We start from the raw sequence: 20,083 nt of genomic DNA, 5'->3' as shown, positions 1-20,083 counted from the left end.
AAGTAGCATTGAACATTTTCAGTAAACTAGAAATAGAATCCAAATGAGAATCCCAACGAGTATCTCCAGCTCGTTTTAAAGTGCCAATTTGATGAAGCCCCCTCTCAGTTTCAAGTTCACCATTAACAATTTTAGTAGCAACTTCAATTGCTTGAGCCTCCTTTAATTCATCATTACGTTTGCTAGATGCAGTAACAATGTTGAAAATGCAAACTACATTGGAGAAGAATTGGTGAACAGAAGTTACTTCTTTAGAAACCGCAATTAAAGCAAGTTGAAGCCTATGAGCCAAACAATGAATGTAATAGGCATATGGACATTCATGGCAAATTAAAACTTGCAAGCCATTCCATTCAAAGATGACTAATTCATATGTATATATATATCAACTTTCATAATATAAACTAAAATTGTAAAAATTTTGGGAGGCTAATTTTATTTTACACACATATTTACATATTATGAATTCAAATTCTCAAAACATGACCCCCTCTACCCCCTTGGCTCCATCATTGGGCATAACACACCCATCTGATGAAGAACCATTTAATGGCTTGAGTACGATGTGAATAAGCATATTCGAGCCTATCGACGATGGCCGTGTGGGTTCAGTGCGTGTGGTGTGTGCGTCCCGTCGTTTTTGTGGTGTTGTCATCGGCAGCGGAAAAGAGTGCAGGGACCGACACCAGATGGCCCCCTCATTCACATAATACCAGCAGCTAAGATGTCCGTCCCTTTCCACCGAGTAGCTAAGAGCGCGATCCCTTGCTCAGCTTCTGCTCTTCTTCATCGATCCCTAGCTCCTACCTGCCGGTCAATGCGCTCATTTCTGCGTCTGTAACTCTCAAGCAATTCATCTCATCCACCTAAAACAAACAGTGAGAATAGTAGAATTAGATTTCAAAGCAAACAATTAATTGTGACAGAATTTAAGACATACACACACCAATATCTCCACTTGAAATTGCGGTTCTGAGTTCTGTTATTCAATAGATTATGCGAAAGTTAAAAAGAGGGGATTTTGCCTTTCTCGGCCTCCAATGTAACTTCCCCGCTGTAAAATGGCATTGTTATAATTATTGTCCCTCCAGCACAACACCATTTATATTTCGATGTTATGGGATGTTGCCGCTGGTGATGGACTTTCACCATACCAATTTTGATTGTTCCATACGCACAACTCTTTTGAGTACTTATTATTACGAGTGGCTAATTGTGTTCTTCCATGATTGCCAGCTGAAGAGTCTGAGTTTAATAATTAAAGTGCAATCATCATTACTAAAGAACTTCACCCAGTTGTGCTCGTCACGTAAAGGTGAATTGTTTACTGGATTGTGATTTTTGTCGCAAAACTTTTTACATTTTTCGTGAACGTATTGTTCAAATATTTTTTTGTTTTTTTTGTTTTTTCGGTCTCAAAGTTATACTCTGAATAATTATAATTTTATTTATTTTTTGAGGTGAAAATTATAATACTAGAACGCATTTTCACTGAGGTATTACGCGGACCACGATTCCCGTGAGAACAATATTCAATCTGAAATTGTTCATGCAAAGGTACGTAACTGGAGTAAATGCAATTACAAATTCCGCAATCCACATGCTTCTTGGCAGCCGAACTTAGATAGTGGGCTTATCACTCATCAGCAATGCAAACCATTGCGGTGCTCCATAATCCAATTGAAATAAAAGCTTGCAACTTGTTTTCCAGGCCCATCCTAAATAGGCCATCTGCATCTAATGTGGAATCAATCCCAGGCGAAGTATCCTCCACATTCGTCCAGGCAATGTACTTACTGAACTTTCTTTTTTGTCTTTTGCCTTCTCAAAATGTCGTCTTTGCTACAAAATTAGGTTACTTTCAACTTTGATATGCATTTCTTTTTTATAGGTTAGTAAGAAAGGATCAGGAAATTCCGGGCCCAATTGGTATATATATATCCTTGGTGTTCTTTTCTGGCAATATGTAGAGTGTTAATGGCAACTACCGTACAACTTCAGCCGAATATCATGCATGGATTGTGGACCTTATGATTGCTAGTGCGGAAGGTGGTGGGAATAAAATTTGCATTTTACTTTTTTATGCCCTTCATTTGGGGAATAATAGCCTTCAGCACATCTAGTCTGGCATGTCTTGCTTTGTACATCACTCCAGATGTTTGAAACGTGGCTTTCAAATGTATAGATGCAGTTCGCTGCTGTTGTTGAACAAGGGTTAGGACGGACATAATAACTAGGTGAAACCTTTGCTGTCATATCATGTAACTGCTGTTTTGAGTACGTAGCATGAACATTTGTCGAAATTCAATGTGGGTTGCGTATAATCGCCATTATTATTAGTGGACATACGGTCCTTTTGTTCTGAGATTTTATTATTAGATTTGCCATGACAGCTTTCTTGTTTTCCTTCAATTGCAGCCCACAGGTCGAAGTGTTGGGTCTCAGATTATTATTGGAGAAGGCTGTGCTGCTCTTCGGATTCCAAGAATTTTCGGAGTTGCAACAGCTGCGTTATGGAGGATTATATGTACAGAACCAAGTCTACGAAATAAGTTGCTTTAAGTGACCAGGAATACTACAAGATCAGTGGCAATTATGTCACATTGCAAATCTGCCACAAGACTGTGGTAGTAAACTGCGATACTTGGCACTTTTGAGACTTCTTGTCAGGATTTTCAAATCCCCGTTTCTCCTCACAGCTTCTTAAATTCTACCCTCATCTGCTAGAAATTTTTTTTTTTGTTTTTAATTTTAAAAACAAAACTTACATTGAGCAAGCAAACAACAATATATATTTCATACCAGAGACCCCTGCTAATCTGAGAAAGCCATGATTCTTGTGCATTACTAGTAGATGTTGATGTAAAGACTGGTCCTGTTGCCTGCTAAGCTAAGGCAAAAAGTTGTCCATGGTTTCGTTCAAAGTTGATTATTCATGCGAAAGGAACCTGTTACCTGCTAGCTAGCAAATTCTAGTTGCAGGATACAGCCTCCTTCCATGACTAAACCCAGAAATTGATGATGTCTTTTAATGGATGTTTCAACATTCAGCCACATAATTTAAGTCAATCCTAATTCCACACTCGTCCGCATGCGTTGACGTCAAGTAAGGTTTTGCTGGTAGGCCTTTTTTTTTTTCTCCTTTTTTTTCAAAGGGCAGCAGGTAGCTTTCAATTTTTAATCTCCACTTGATTAAACTAATAAGTAATGATGACAAGATAATTTTATTTTTTTCTTTTCTTGAGGAAACAATTTTTTCTTTCTTTTTGACTTCCCTCTCTCTCTCTCAAGTGATTTCTCAGGTTTCTAAACCCAAATGTAGAGTCTCTCTTGAGCCAAAAAAAAAAGATGCGTTCTGTAAAGTCCTCCAAAATTTGTTGCTAAGCTCATCTGAATTATTAATATTTTACCAACCAAATTCTCTGAGCATTGAACGCCTTAATTAGCATCCACTAATTGAAATATGTTCCCTCTGATGTAGAAGATCAGGTTGATTTGACCTACGGTATGAGAGAAAACAAGAAACGTATTCGGATATTTGAAGGCTAATTTTTAGGGCTAAATTTAACACAAAACTGAAATATTGTGGAGGCAAGGAATGAATGCCAATGGTCTTTCCAGTCATATTCGAAGTAATCACATGAGAAGGATCCAGGCAAGGGAACAGACCTGTTGATTTGTAAACATTCATTTACATGTTCAAACACTTTTTAGCGTGATGCATACGGACGTGTTATCTCAGCACAGCAGCAGCTAAGATTTTCTCTCTTCTTCTTGCAATTTTCGTGTTAATTTTTAATGCGTCGCAGTCATATCAAACAGGGCCTTATTACTTGAGAATTTAATAATTTTAAATTTCAGACTTTAATTTAAAAAAAAAAAACTTCAGATTTTTATCAAATGCACCCACCCTAAGACGTGTAAGATTTTATTTATTTAAAAGTTAATTTTTGTTTTTTTTTTTTTGGTGTCGGATAAGACGTGGGACTTGTCAAATGAAAATCAAAATATGAATACATATCCTCCCGCGCATCGCAAAAGCAGGTGGCAGCAGCCTGTACTAAAATTATACGTATATATCTTCGCTTGGAAGATAAATTGGGTAATGGGCCGGCCTCCGCCAGTGGTATGTATATATATTGGAATTATTATGGATGAGGGATCACGCCACGAATGTAAATGAAGGAAATATACAAAGACTTCTAATCTGGGATTAATTAACTCCGTTCAAATATGATCAGTTAAGCAACAGAGTATTTGAGAATTGCTACTGTACATGGAATGTATCCAAAACGATACAACAACTATCATTAAACTTTACCACCGGATGGATGCTGGTGCAAGCAAAAGGCACTTGCATCCCTTAATCTTGAAATTTCAGGTTCAAAATTCATGGAAATGGAAGAGATAATAATGTTGAGAAAGCTTTCCCTGCAAGACACTCGATGCGGATCGAACAGAATTAATCACAGATCGTACAACGGATGCTGCAAATTCCTGTGGATTATAAAAAAAAAAAAAAAAACACAACTATCATTAAACTCTAGTTAATGATATGTATTCATTAAACACAACTATCATTACTTTTTTTTTTTTTATATATAATAATGAGCCAGTTTACTTGTGCGCGCTTACATTCTTAAAATAAATAAATACATTTATTGACTATTGACTATTGTATGATTGTTGTGTCCCTATCTCGTAGAAGAGTCGCATTTACTAGTCAACGCCCGCTTCTCAATTCATTTAGTTCCATTTCTGAAGTTCTCTTCCCTGGCGCGGTTACTTCCTCGTAGTGCCATTGAAATTAAATTTCCAAAAGGCAAGTTAGAGATGGATATTTATTTGCCGGCCCTTAGCTAACGCAAAAATCACACGCATGACACGGCCACAACTACGAACCACATGCAAAACTTAAAACGTATATATTCTCAGGTCCTCCTCCTCCTCCTCTCACCCGACCGTCGGATATCAGCTACAAACTAGTTTCGTTGTGATCAAATTCTCAATCACAGGGACAGGAAGCCAAAAAAAAAAGAAGAAGAAGAAGAGTAGCTAGAGTTTTATATATGGCCAGAGCTGAGCAGAAACAGGCCTTTACTAGCTCATATTCAGCGATAAGAGAGCATGAACAAGAAGGCCTGCATCATGACCGGGAGGAGGAGGAGGTAGCTTCCCCAAGTGGATGCTGCTGCTGCTGCTGCTTTGGATTTGGAGGTTGGAAAAGAAGCAATCAAGAGAGCAAATATTTGCTGCGAGAGAATAGCGGCCATGAGGAATCCTGGTTCGTGGACAAGCTGAAGAACATGAAGGAATATTCAGAGGTTGTGGCGGGACCTAAGTGGAAGAACCTTGTCAGGAAGATCGGAAAGTACGTCAAGCCCAAGAAATCTACGACTCGATCCATGTACACCCCAAACAGCTATGCACTCAACTTTGATGATGGCGAAGAGGAGGAGGAGGAGGATGATTTGTTCGTCAGTTTTTCATCAAGATTTTCTGCTCCTTTATCTAGCAATCAACAGAGAACGTCTGCGAGTTCTTGATGATCATCATCAAATGTCCGTGTGAAATATTATTGTATTTAATTATTATATTACTGTCTTACAGAAATGCAGCTTCTTCTCTTTTGTGATCGTTGGTTATTTAGTGGTTGCTGGTTTTCTGTTAACTCATTATTGATTGATTGATAAGAGTTCCCTTCAATTCACGTATCCTTTCCTTTTTCCGTCCCTTCCATTCCAGCAAAGGTATCTACAACTTGTGTTTTCTTCAAATTTTTATCAGATGATAATGGTGATGCAAGGAGTGATTGCAGCTTGGAATGGAATGGGGCATCGCGAATAGTAAAAGATTCCTGGTGCCTGTCTTGGAATGTTAGAGATCCTCACGTTTTATTGTCCGAGTCGATTTTAGCGCTCCTGGGCCCAGACCAGACATAATAACATATGCAGCCGCCTTGTTTGGACCGGTCCAAGGTCTCACCCTCCAGTTGTCTCCAGCTAATAAATTGTTTGACCAAATCCACGGCCGGCGCCCACTAAACCCATTTTGTATTTATTTTTACACGGCAAGAAAGTAGAAGTCGACGGCCCCTGCCCCAAAAAATAATATATATATATATATATACATATAAAAGAAGAAGAAGAAGACATTATTGACAAGCAACCATTATATAATATAGTCTTGGCGGCATATGCATGCCACAGGACGCATCATCATCAAGGAAGCTTGGCCCTGGTGGGGAACGTGGTGACAAAGAAAGGCATAAGTAGGTTATCCAATCAGCCATGAACAAAAAAGGACATATCCCGCTATCAAAATCTTGTCTCAGGTTTTAGTAGTAGTAGTATTATTTTATTACTCATGATTCATGAAGACAGATAAATAATTTATTTGGAAGCGAGAACAGTAGTATCGAAGCAACTAGTACAAAACAAGCTTTGCTTAGTCAGTCCCTCAAACTGGGGACTTCTCGTCAGATTTGATTGATTTGCGCACGCTGTAAAGGTTACTAGCTTTTTGAGTGACCAGCGTCTTGTGAAATAGTAGAATTCTCCCGGCAGAGACTCCATCATCCACAGTTAAACGTTCTCATACTCTCTGTTTAATACTGACAACTTTTTTGCAGCTGCCTTCCTCTTGAGAAGAAGTCCTTATCACTCAGGACGAGATGTTTTAACTCCTGGTCTTGTTTGGGATCGCAGTTGCCTAACATGTTACGTAAAAAATTCAATCCAAAACCACTAGTATTCTACGAAGTCCTCCGTCCTCCTCCACGGCAGGCTAATCACAGTCAAGAATTGCGATAGACATGCACATCAGATGGCAACCGTGAGATTCCGGGCTTCTAGCAGTTAGCATGCAAAACCATCCAGACCGCAGCGGATTTAACTGAAACGATGAAATTCAGCGCAAAAACCTTTGGGGGTTTAACCATTCCGGTCGTTTCCTGATTATGTCCCCCGGCCGTGCATCTAATTCATGAACAATTCATAGCATGATCTTGAACAAGCTCAAGACTCCGGTGGTAAAAAGTCAGATTATTTCGTACAAGCGCCTTTTTGTGCCAGCTGACTTATAATCTACACGAAACCTCCCGCAATTTTCTATTCACAACCATCAAGAACTGGAGCAAAATCACAGTGCCACCACTACGTGGTACAAAGAAAACAAAACTGATCTGAATTGAAACTGTACGTCTACAAGAGACACAACGTTCACCTACGCAACCTCCAAAAAGATAAATGCTACAACAGAGAGCATGTGCCCTGGTACCTGTATTCCTATCTCATATTTCACGTCGTCGATCACTACTGAGTTCTATCAGCTTGCTATGCTTGTATAATCCTGAACAGCTTCAGACATATGGTCAATTGGATCAGCTCTTCAATTCAAAGCTGGCTATCTGCTGGAGCAATTTAGTTGATCAACCTGCTAGGGCGAAAAGATGCAACATTTTTTTCTTCAATACGAATTCCTTGGTTCACATAAATTGCTCGTTGCTGGATTTTTCACCTGCACTACTTTTCCAGATACAAGCTTGACAAGGCGACCTAAGAAGCATGAACTATGTAAAAGGATGAAAGTCAATCCGTGTACCTCTTGCGCTTGCTCTTTTGAGAAGAGGATGAAGAAGGGTTGCTATGCCAATTCCTTTTCCTTTGGTTGATGAACCAATTATTTATCTGCTTTAGTTGCAACCCAGTTTCCTGCACTAGCCTGGCTTTGTCTTCCTCCTACAAGAATATTATAAAGTCTCAGAGCATTGCCCAATAGACCATGGTTTTCAAATTCATAGCCAGGAGAGGTTTTGCAATCCATACTGTTGGATAAGGCCATTTGGAATGCGATTGCCACCAAGATTTTAAGAGGGATGTGGTGTCACCAGGCAGCTTTCCCGCCCTTCTTTTACGTAAAATTTCTTCTCTGATGTCCACGATCTTCTCCTTGTATCCCTGTGAAGCAAATAATTGTTTGGTGGCAGCCAACTAGGTAAAGCTAAAGTATGACAATGGCAAATCAATGTGCTCCACCATTTCACCTGTTTGAGTTCATGTTTCAGTTCTTGTCTAACTCGCTCCATCAGAGACCTTTCACTTTCAGTAGGCGTAAGAGGACCAAATCCCATGCTGTCTTGGCCATCTAAACTTCCCTCAAACAAATTTGTGTCGCTATCTGCCTGATCATCATCATCATCAGACATAGTAGCTCCCGTACCTTCACTGGGCGCCACCCCTATGCATTGCATGTTTTATGTCAAGACCACCCAGTAAAGAATCAAAAGCAGCTTTTCTGATGTTCTCAACACAGAACATAGAATGAAGGAACATCAAGAAGAACATAGCATAATTGGGCAATATAAATGATCCAAAAACCAGAGAGTTCGCTAACTAGATTGGCATAGCTTGAGGACCGAACTAATAATATCTGGATTTGCTAGTTCTAAGTCGCAAGATTCATTTTGAAGGGTATGAGGTATTGCCCTCCTCACCCAACTTTCAAAATGGAAAATTGGTGGAAATGCAGGTAGATGCCATTTGCTACTTTGCATCATAATTTATGGCATACAGGATCTGGTGAATATAAGATTGTTTCCAGTGCAAAAATTACAGTAGGAAGGATCACAGAATGAAGTTTAAAGGCAAACCTCACACATAGTTGAAAACTGATAAAGCGTCTTTTGGTAAAACCTCATATTGGGATGAGTCAACGATTACAGGTAAACAATGAGGAAAAGAACCTTAAATAAATCATACCTGTTAAGCTTTGCAAAGATTGCTCAAGCTCCCAACAAGCCATGACTGCTTCCATTGCATGAACACGGACATGTTGTTGCAGTTGTTCTTTGAAGGAAGAGAGCAACAGAACATAATGTGTCTACATCAGAAGAAATCAAAGAAAACGAAAAAAAAAAAGAACGTGAAGGTTCATAAAGAACAAATCAGACATGAATTAAAACATAAAGTAGATACCCAAGGCCAGAGGATATGTGAAAACCATAAATTGATTCCTGGAAACATAAAACACCAAATAATAGTGGGGTATGGCAGAACATCAATGTATGAAATGATATAGGTGGTGGAGCAGAAAGAAGAAGATAAAGAAAGCAGATAAAACCAGGAGATTTCTAAATTTAAATTAGCAGCTTAATTTGCATATTCTGGTCATTCATCTTTGCGCTACGTTCTTGTTGGTTATCATTGGAAAACGTCACAAATTATTCTTAGACTTTTCACATTATCAAACAAAACAGAGATATTTACAGATTATTTACATTTACACTTTTTGGGTAGTTTGGTCTTTATAAACATGATTCCATCTGGAAGTAAGGCATTTACATCATAGGAGAAATTCAGTAATCTAGAATGAATTTCATACTTGAATCTATCCATCTGTTAAATTTTGTGACGGAAATGCTTTCCATATGATAGTTCTCCTTGTAGATATTTCGTGCTGTCCATTTTCAGATTTCAAACGATTTAAAACAACTTGCACAATACAATAAATGCAAGACAGGAACATATTAGACAAATTACATCAACAAAGAGATTCCCATAACACAGCCAAAATGAAGCTTCAATTATTGTTGTACTGAGAACAACGTGATTCCTCTTTTGATGCGACACTTAGATATTCCAATTGGTGTCACAACTAAAACCAGTAATATTCCGACGACAATCTTTTACTCCCATGAATATCTTTCATAGCATAAACCATAACCATCATAAGTAACTTCAACCTTACCCAGAATTTGTTCTCCCACACACTTATTAGGCCTCTCCCCCCCCCCCCCCCAACACCAAAAAAAAAATTAACAGAAAATGATAGAAAGCAAGAAAGAAAAGGCCCACATGCTGAGCGGTCACAAACAGAATTGCGGACATAAGAAGATAATTATCCAACATTATACATACTAATACTAGGACTAGAACCAATACAGAGGAACCCAATAAAAAATGAAAACTTTACAAGTTTTTCACCTGAATCTGAAAGACTCCACGGTACAGAAATTCCAATTCTCCTACTCGTGTTATCCTAAATGAAAAGGTAATACTACCTAGATAGTTAGTCCATTACTAAGCTCACTAAATACGAAGGCGCTCGTTATAACAATCAATGGACGGACGACAATCTCAACTCCTTGAAAACCAACATACTAGTAAATCTCCAGAAATTAGGAGCTTCCAATCATTCAATTATGCCTGTTTTCCAGACCACAACCGCGCTACAATTCAACAGAAGACTAAAAAATTAAACTAAATTCAGAAGGAAAAAGTTCTACCAAAGATCAAAATTTTACCAGTTAGTTCTAATCATTAGGATCACAAATTAACAAAATTATGTGTGCGTAGTAAATCTGTTCCTCTCACCTAATCAGATGCATGCAACCAAAAACTCAAGTTATGATGATCAATCACACAACATCTACAACCTATAACAACTCGAACAACATAATGGAAAAAGAAAATTAGGCCTTTAATCACCCCTCTGCCCCGGACGAGCAGCAGCAGCGGCAGCAGGAGGAGGGGGGGGCTTAAGGGAAGAAAAAATCTCTTTTTCGAACTTCAATGAAATTCAAATTCTTGAAGAATAACTTGGCAAGAATACCGAGAGTTATTTGAAATCTTAATCCAAAACAGAAAAGTTATGTTTAAATTTAGACAGTCCAGTGTCCACATAGAAGAGACATGGGTCAACGAAGAAGAAAGGGGGGAAGGAGGAATGGAGCATGGAGTGTACCATGAAGTGATCGAGGTCTTTATCATCAAGAGCCTGTTGGTGAGGATCGTGACCCCGGAGCACCGACGAGTACTTAGCGACGACGTGCTGGGACTGAGCGAGCTGAGCGTCGATCCTGGGGAGCTGGTCGACCGGGGTAGCGATCCTCAAGCACGACACGTGGGCGGAAAGCAACTGATCATACAAGGGATGGTTCAATATCTCGGCCTTACACTTGTCCTTCTCCCACTCATCATTCACCACTACTTCCGGGGCTTGATGATCGCTGCCGTTGTTATTGTTATGATCAGCGGCGCCGTGAGCGTGATTATCCTTGAGCCGCTTGTGTACCATGCTCATGGCGGCCGTGGGGCTGTGGTCGAGGTGAGAGACGTCGTCGTTGGAGGCCTGAAGCTGGTGGAGGAAATTACTGGTGGCGGCAGCGTCGGGCTGTTGCTGCGAGGGGTGATGGTGCGGCCCCCTGAGAATCGAGGAGTTGAGGAGCCAGGAAGGGGGAGGAGGAGGGTTGCCGGCTACAGCGGCGGAGGTAGGGGTGTCGGGAGGGGAGTGGATGGAAGAGCGTAGGATGGAGGAGGCGGTGGGATGGTGATGGTGGTGGTGGGGGTCGGTCGTGGTGGTACTAGTTGTAAAGTGGTGGAAGTGGTGGAGAGCCATTTCTTCTTGAGAAGAATGGGAGAGGTGGTGGTCCTCGTACGCCATTTGTACATTACAATTATTACTCTTTCTTCTTTTTTTCTTTCTTCAGAGTCCAATTCCCCTCAGCTACCTGCTCCTGCTTGTTGCTTCCTCTATTTTAATTACTGAAGTACTTTTTTTATTTGCTGCTGCTATTATGGCAGTCGTAGAAATAGGTAGTACAGGAGTTTGTAGTTGTAGTAGTTTCTTTTTCCTTTTCACCTCTCCAGCACCTCCTCCCTCCCCTGGTTATATATACATTCACTTCATTCACACGCTGTTAATGGATGGGGTGGAGGAGGCGTGCCCACCGGGGGGATTGGGGGGGGGGGGGGGGCCTATACATATACATGTATTCATCATGTTTTCTACTATTTATCGCAACGCAATACTTTAGCTTAGACGTGAACGTAGGGATTAAGACAGCTTTCTTACAAAAGAGAAAGACTTTGGCAGTACTTTCCCGGAAATTTATTCATATTGCAGCAATTACAAAAAAAAAAGGGTTAGTAGTTTCTTATATACAAACACATTTAGTTGCATGTTACGTGTAAAAAAAAATGAAGTTTAAATTCAAATTGAAATTGAGTAGAATAAATCCGAAGATGTGAATAAATGCAGTTTAAGTTCAAATTAAAACTAAGTGGATGATGTGAATCCAAATATGCTGATATATGTATTGTCAGTATATATATGATTAATTTATCAGAAAGAAAAAAAAAAAAAAGAGAAAGTTTCATGAAGTATTATGCTCTCCGAAATATTAGTAATTATTAGGGAGGGTTTAGTATTTCTCTATTTATATGGAAAAACGTAATTTTTTGACGTGATTTGTGTGGCTAGTTAGACATTATTGTCATACGATTGTTATACTAGTATTTTTTTACGATAATCAATTTTGTAATTGTGAAGGTTCTTTGCCTGCATCGTTGGATCCAAAAAACTACAAGTCAAATCTAGTAAAATATCATTAGAATGATTGATGGTCTCGTCATTCTGTTATGATCAAATGCCAAACAACAAATTTTTTGTCACTTGGTCTACTGTGGTGAATTTTGTTACCAGTTTTATGCATGTTTTTCGGTTCAAAATTTATGTGCAGGTCTTCTTATAGGGAGTAAATGAATATAATCATATCAAACTTCCTCGCATTCATGTTTGTGTGTGGTTATTTAAACGAGTTCGAAATTGTGTTCCATCAATTTGTCAAAATCGAGTACCAAATTCTAGTTTGACTCGAGTTTTTACGTAGAAATATCAAATTTTATCTCAATCAAGTTGAGTTTCAAAATATTTCAAATGCGACTAACATGTTTTTCATGTTTAGTTTAATTAATTTACGAATCAAATTCGAACGAACTCTTGACAAACTTCGACCTATTAGAGTATTAATTAGTTTGATTTGTCTTTCAATCATAATGTGTTGTTATTAATGATTCTTAAAATTTTTATTTATTGGTATCTAAATTTGCTCAAAGAATTAGTAATTTTTGTAAAACATTCTGTAATTGCATTCCTATCCTTGAGCTCCTTCCTCTTTTTTTTTTTTGAATGGTCGCTCTTTCCGTTGTCTTTGGAAATTAAGATAAAAGTTGGGGGCTTTTGGTTTTGGGGGGACAAAGATTATACAGGGAAGGTCTTCCATATTCACACAATTATTAATTTGTGACATCAATTACTGGCGAGGGACACGGGTAGGACTTTGGAGTTAACGAGCGGGGATTGTTGAGAAGGAGGGCGGAATAACGCCACGTGGGGTTTGTGGTAATTTCCCGATAGCTTTATTTAAATGGTTGTTTGGTGCGGGGCTGGGGTCGACATTTCCGTGTTTCTTTTCGATGGTTTCGGAGATGCAAGAAGAATGAGACAAAAATTGATCATTGATGAGGGTGGGAGAATGTACGCGTGACATGCATGAAGGTGTCCCGCCTTTGCGCTTTGACATTTGTAATTTTCTTTTGTCTCTAATTTTTTGGATCCTTGTCTCTCGCGCGAGATTTGGTGGTGTTTGTACGTTTGGTTCCGAGATTATTTGAATAAATTATTTCAAATGACACCACTGTTGTATATTTTATAATACGATACATGTAAAACAATAATAATAGTTTAATATACAAAAATATGATTAAAAATAATCTACTGTATAAAATTTTGATAGTAGATTATTTCAAATAATTTTTTTAAAAAATATTGTGACGCTTTTTTGATGTAATATATGCAAAATAAAAAAAATGATCAGAAAAATATATTGATATGCAAGCAAATAAAAAGTTGCAAATAAACCACTATCCAAACAAAACTAATTAAACAAGTTAATATGGAAAAAGTTGCATTTATAGGTGGATCTTGAAGTTGATATCAAAATTGATTTTTTAACATGATGTAGGCATGTCTGAATAGGAGATTATTTGAAAAAAAAAATTTGTAGCATTTTTTAAAATATAATGTATATGAAATAAAATAGCTGAAAAAGTGAGTATGATGCAAGCAAATAAATTTATACAAATAATACACCGTCCAAAGAGAAGAAGAAAAGAGGTTGTGATTGTATGTTTATTATCCACACCAAATATAGATGATCATTGATTGTAGCTAAAACTAATAGTCAATCCATAAATAACAACCCATAATGAGCCTGTTTCAATAGCACTTATATACCAGAATATTATTTACTTGCATTATAAATATATCTTTTAATATATATTTTTATCTTTTTAATCACCTTTTATTTCGTATACATCAGAACACAAAAATAATATAATTGTTATTTTAAATAATATTCTGCACAATCTACCACCCAAACACACTGAGTACTAGCGTTGTTGTAACTTGAAACACCAATAATATCTTTTATGTGAATTAATTGCACGGCTGCAATTTTTGGTTTAAGGAAGCTCGATTGTTATGCACATAAATTATGTAAAACCGAATTCAAAGGTAAGATTTGCTAGCACATTCATATCTTGTTATTTTAGCAATATATTAATGTTAAGAACATAAGGGTCAAACATTTCAAGAAATGGACAGCAATGGTTGTATTGTCAATGTAGTGGTTCCTGAACACTGTAATCTATTGCACAAGTAGTTGCATTGTTTAGGAATCAAACGATTCTTCCGTACAACCATTTCCACTCCTGCCCCAAATATTTCTACGTGTATGCAGTGTTTGAAGTAGGCTGCACATAAGTCGAGCAAATCATGTTAGAATTCGATTCAAGCTCAATCATCGTTGAGTTTGAGTCGAACTGGAGCAAATTGTTGTTGTTATACGCGAGTTGAGTTTGAGTGATACTTTCGTAGGCTCGATAATTCGATGAATGGCTCGATCAGTTTGAGTTCATATGAAATTATATAATTGCCCCTTTATTATTTATCATTTACAATAATTCCTATTTTCTAAATACAAATTGGGGCTGACTTTGAACTGCTCTCGATCCAGAAAATTACGTGTAATTCAAGCTGTTCAAGAGTTAGAAATCCACTTTTAGTTCGCGAGCAGGACTGCAAACGAGGCTAGTCGAGTCGAGTTTTGAGCTAATCAAGCCGAGTCTCGACTAAATTTTATTAAACTCGAACTCGAGTTTGAAAAATAAAATAAAATAATTTTATTTTTTAAAAAATAAATAAAATAATATTTTTCTTAATAAATAATAAAATATTAAGAATATATATGTAATTTTACTATTAAAATAAAAAATATATATATACTTAAAATAAAAAAAATATATACTTAAAATAAAAAAATAAAAAATATTATATATATATACTCGAGCTCGCGAGTGACTCGATTCGTTTGCAGGCCTATTCGCAAGCCTTGTCAACTCAAGTTTAAAGCTGCATTTTCCTTGATTAACTCAAACTCCAATTTCTTGACTCGTTGATCTTGAAACTTAACTTGAGCCCACACAAAAAACAAGTCGAGTTAGGTGCAGTAAATTTAAAACTCGACTCGATTCGAGTCGTTTTTGGTACATGTGATTTATATTAAAATTACTACTATTTAAACACACATAGTCGCATTCATTCATTTTTTTTCCATTTTGTTTAGATACTGTTTCGATTTAATTTCACTTTGTCCTCGTAGGAAAAGGACCAAAAAAAGAAAAGGTGAAAAAGCACGGGTTCAGCTGATGTTCCAATTTCCTGAATTCATTAAAAATGAAAAATTTTATTTTCTTTTTTTCAGTAAAAGGAATTGGTTGGTAAATAAATTGCTGAGTGTAGTAGTGGATGAAAAAGTAGAAGAACCTAGGAAGATGAGAGGGACAGAGGCGGGAAACAGCGATAATACTGAGGAGACTGGAATACGGCACAGGAGAGCGAGGGAACGTACAAGAACAAGAGTAATGGGGGCCCGGGGAAGGGTGGGGCGGTGCCCGCTGGCGCTGGCCATTGTTCTATTCTGCCGTAGTGCTGGGCTCTGCTCTCCTCTCTTTCCGCCAGACGTTAGCAACCTTGACAGTGACATCAACTCCGTACCCTTTCTCCACGAGTCGCCCTCTCCTTTCATGGACCACGGCACTCCCATCATCTCCACGTAGTAGGGACCACGTTGAATCACGCGCCATGACAATTAATTCGTTTTCAGCAGGGACAGCCAAGTCAGCCAAGACACCCCCCTCCCCCAGAAAACTCCCAGCCACCAGGGGCCCACACACACCTCCCAGCTGGCTGTAAATTGTGGGCCACCGCGTCTGAACAACCTCGCCGTGGGGACTCGCCTACGACTTTTTGGCTGTCGTCTCGTCTTGTGTGCTGAGAAGGAAGGGTGGGGGTAGCGCCGGCGGCTGGCTAAAGTTACTTTGGCGGAGGGGGAACGGTCGGTACCTCCTGCTGCTGCTGCTGTTCAGTTTTCTTTCGCCTATTCTCTTCGACCTCGAGCCCACCCACAATGGTAATAAAGTAATTTTCTTTTTTTAAAAGGGAGGGATGTAGTGGTAGTCAGTGGGCCTAACAAAGCTTTTCTTTTTTCGGTATTGCTTTGGGTTTGAGGTTAGCCCAGTTCTGGTCCTGCACGTCGTCGGTCTCACCACGTGTCGCGACTTGCTTTGGTCCCCCACCTATTCACTCCACGTACCATATGCCTTGCCGTCACCCCGACGGCAATTCTTTTACGCTTTCTTTACTTTTACTTCCATTTATTATTTGGTTGTCGTATCATTTTTTCTCTTTTGGGTAACATTTTATTAATCTTGATACTTTTTCTTGGATGCCCATGAACTTAACTGCTTCTTCTTACTTTTAATTTAATTGTTGCTCTTGATGCAAGGTTCACGTATCCAGAAATCACTCGTTCACTCAAAATGGTGATTTTTTTTTAGGATAGAAAAAAGTCAATTCAGGTAAGCATAAGTCTCGTTTGGCAAATGGATTTTTTTGGATATTTATTTAAAATTTTACTGTAACTTGCTGTAAAAGTTGTAGAAAATTTTTTTGAAATATATAAAATTTTGGATATTTTGAAGTGTATAATTTAAAATTTTTGAGAAGTTTTTTTGAGTTACTGTAGTTAAAATTGTTAAAAAATTTGCAGCAGACAAATTTAACCAAAAACTTGTTTATCAAACAGGCCTAGAGCAGGGCACCCATTATCAAAAAAAAAAAAAAAAAAATTCTTTGATAAAATTGGAACTTTATATATATATATATATATCCCCTTAGAACCGTCCAAAACAGCTATCTATGCATGTCATGCTCTTCATTTTTACTTATTCCTCGATTCATTTTGGACGGTTTATTCATTTAATTTGTAGTGTAGTGTCCTGTGGAAACCCTCTATGTTCTTGGTCTACTAACTAATGACTACTAATATTAGGCTATTAGCATTGGTTGAACGCGCAAGTCAAGATGATTAGTTTGAATGCTACATCTAGAATCGGCTTCTTGGTTTAAAATTCCAGCTCAAAGATGCTTCCAAACATAATAATAATAAGCAGCAGCAAAGACTGTGTGAATTTCAAAAGCCTCCAATTTGATCCTTCGATTCTTTATCACCAAACTGCCCGGTACCTTCGCCTCATGCAATCTGTTCTATTCGCGGAGCGAGCTGTGGACTCTTGACAAGACTCTGCATAACTGATTAAATTACTTCTCAATCTGCAAGAACAAAAGGTCTTTTTATTAACAGTTATAACTGTCAAAGAAAAATGGTTGGGGGAGGAAAGTGATGGAGAGAGTCTGGTTCAATTCATTTGTTTTAGTACCTTTCAATTTTGTGTTCCGCTTTTATATATAGATATATCTTTAGGAGTAAGCTGATTAAGGCGTACTTTGACCGATTCCACGCGAAAATGTAGAACGATTAGCGCAGCCTGGAAATTTGTCATCTTCTTGGTGTCCTTAATTTTTGTTTGATTGAGATTTTGTGGGGTTACAGAGGATCAAAAATAATGCTTGATACTTCGTCATTATCTACTTATTCTACACCTATATTGGTTGAATTGGTAACCTACATTTTCCCTTGCCTTTCATTTTAATTTGGTGACAAATCTCATGCGCGATGGTGACGCACAACTTCGAACGTGGACATAATTTTTACTTAAAGAGAAAAAAAAAATAATAATTTGTCTGGAAGGCAATCTTTCCTAGTTAAGAATCGTGATGATGGAATCCTTCCGATGAAACATTTGTCTATGTAATATTGCCCCATGCATGGCCGAACTACACAGATCATAGATTATTGTGTAGCGTATGCGCTAATGAACAGTTATTTTCAATAACAAAATATCTTCTAGGCGTAGGGCATTTGTGTTCTTTTTTTCTTTTTTTTTTTCAGGCGCACGGGGTATCTGAACTTTCGGTCCGACTAATCCCCCTGCGGCTCGAGAGGAGATGCCCCATCTCCTGAAACACGATAATCATAGGACTCGAATCCTGGTGGAACTGAACAACGGTTTCTAAAGAGATTTCCGTGATCAACCGAGCTGTTCATGAGGGGCATAGAGCATTTGTGTTCTAGATCAAGCCAAATTTATCGTATAAGACTGGAAAATTGGGCCCATGCGAGGAGGAAGTTATGCACTTCATACCGGTGATTTTGTTACTACAATCGCTAAGTAAGACCCGTTGATTGACATGCTTGCATGTTTTCTAGTATAACACTACTACAACCTATGAACGATGTTGAGACACGGTCATGGTTCAAGTTTAAATCGTAAATGAAACCTGGGAGTCCAAGGTTTCAGAACCGTAACCGTAACCATTCTTGCAATGCTCGGTTCTGGTTCTACCTTTTAAAGAAATCAAAACAAGCAATTTTCGAACCGAAATCGGTGGCCTTAAAAAAGAAAAAAGAAAACTATGATAGATTTTCTCCTGGGATAAAAGAATTCAGCAATCATATCACGACGAAGAGGTTGGTCTATCCGGACCATAACAACATCCGGGGGAAAAAAAAAAACCAGCCGTTCAAACCAATCTCTTTTTTTTTTTTTTTGGCGGAATGATAAATTAATATTTAAGCATGGTCATACCATCTCCCAGAAAAGTATAATTAGCCCTTTGATGTCATCTTGAGTTAAATTAATCAAAAAACCAAGAAAAATAAAAGATATATTATATGAGACGGCTTAAATCTCTCTGAGGACAGAGCAAATGAGTAAAAAAAAAAAAAAAAAAAGGTACGCATGCACATTCAGTTATATTTTATATTTTGAGAAATTCAGTCATCTTCAGGAAGTGGGAGTGACGGCCTAGTGTATCGACCACCATAAGGAATATGCTTTCACCCTTTCTCCAAAAGTGATGCGACGAGTAGGTGCAGGTGCTCGAAATTGGAAGAAAAGAGAGTTTCCAGTGCTCAACAGTCGTCAATGTGGATGTGGCGGCGGCTTTTCTCCTTTGGATTTTGTGGAAAAGTGCCTAAATTAATCACTGTCCAAATATTCGGGGCAAATGGATGGATAAAATTCTACCACCAGCCCTTTGGCTGTCATAAATTATAATCTGATGATAAATGATAACAAATGTTTACCGTAAAAACAAAAACGTACTAGTTCAATTAATCATAGTGAAGGAACATGTGAAAATAGAAGAAAATGAAAAGCGAGAAATTCCAATCCCCTTCACACAAACAATAAGGAAAAGGCAAATCTTTTTTTTTTTTTTTTCCCGTTTTGGGGCATCAAAGAGTGCTTAATGGCACTCATTAGCCAGACCGAAATTTTTAATAGCCGTCTTTAAAAATTAACTTAGATGGTCCTTAAGAGGAGATTAGCCGTGAATTCCTTAATTTGATTCTCGAGCATCCTTTCTCTTCTTTTCCTTTATAAGATTTGCAATCTTCATTTGCCCCAAAAATTTTTCTTAGAATCGTAAATGTCCTTAGCACCTAAATTCGTGGGGTTCGAGTCCCGGTCGAGATTTATTTGGAAAATTATGACTCGAGAATGGAAAAGTTAAATTTTGTCTAATTAAAGAAAAACATGATCCAAGAAAAATGGTGAGCACTCGAGAAGCATTCTTCTTTTTTTTTTTTTTTTTTGTTCAAAGGGAAGGAATCTACCAAAGCCCTTCGTGGTCCCTTTCCCTTTAATTATTATTTTTTTCCACATAGAAATTTCCTTTCAGCCACACGAATTTGGTTTTTATAGCAGCATGATTTGAAACAAACAATAATGTCTTGTGACTGTCGCCCCTGTAGTCAGTTCCGTCTCGGCGTTTACTT

At 38.0% G+C, this 20,083-nt stretch overlaps 1 protein-coding gene and 1 long non-coding RNA gene across 5 annotated transcripts; both read right to left on the bottom strand.

Moving 5' to 3' along the window:
* Window positions 1-352: 352 nt before the first annotated feature.
* Window positions 353-1,091, bottom strand: LOC140007960 (uncharacterized). The gene is made up of 2 exons (XR_011815389.1): window positions 947-1,091; window positions 353-866 (listed from the first exon to the last, which is right to left on the bottom strand). It is a non-coding gene; the product is annotated as an uncharacterized lncRNA (long non-coding RNA).
* A 5,995-nt stretch (window positions 1,092-7,086) lies between these two features.
* Window positions 7,087-11,642, bottom strand: LOC113692444 (homeobox protein knotted-1-like 11). 4 transcript variants are annotated; one of them, XM_027210853.2, is made up of 6 exons: window positions 10,744-11,642; window positions 8,760-8,880; window positions 8,045-8,238; window positions 7,827-7,958; window positions 7,603-7,739; window positions 7,087-7,434 (listed from the first exon to the last, which is right to left on the bottom strand). In XM_027210853.2, exons 1-6 carry the CDS (start codon window positions 11,440-11,442, stop codon window positions 7,422-7,424), a joined length of 1,296 nt encoding a protein of 431 aa, XP_027066654.2. In that variant the 5' UTR covers window positions 11,443-11,642; the 3' UTR covers window positions 7,087-7,421. The 4 variants fall into 4 exon arrangements, with proteins under 4 accessions (XP_027066654.2, XP_027066653.2, XP_027066652.2 ...); XM_027210852.2 differs by having other exon boundaries at window positions 7,087-7,523; window positions 10,744-11,614; XM_027210851.2 differs by having other exon boundaries at window positions 7,297-7,526; window positions 10,744-11,614.
* Window positions 11,643-20,083: the final 8,441 nt, after the last annotated feature.

Source organism: Coffea arabica, chromosome 6c (assembly GCF_036785885.1).
Source record: "Coffea arabica cultivar ET-39 chromosome 6c, Coffea Arabica ET-39 HiFi, whole genome shotgun sequence".
NCBI classification, from domain to species: Eukaryota; Viridiplantae; Streptophyta; class Magnoliopsida; order Gentianales; family Rubiaceae; genus Coffea; species Coffea arabica.
Note: the sequence above shows the minus strand (reverse complement) of the source record. Positions and strands in the feature narration are given on the sequence as shown.

Bases quoted from the DNA above. Each gene is read 5' to 3' on its own strand.
- LOC113692444 (XM_027210851.2), bottom strand. From the start codon at position 11,442: ATGGCGTACGAGGACCACCACCTCTCCCATTCTTCTCAAGAAGAAATG. The intron at 7,959-8,044 runs GTGAAATGGTGG...TTTGCTTCACAG, and splicing joins TGAAACATGAACTCAAACAG to GGATACAAGGAGAAGATCGT. The intron at 7,527-7,602 runs GTACACGGATTG...TATCTGGAAAAG, and splicing joins CAAAAGAGCAAGCGCAAGAG to TAGTGCAGGTGAAAAATCCA.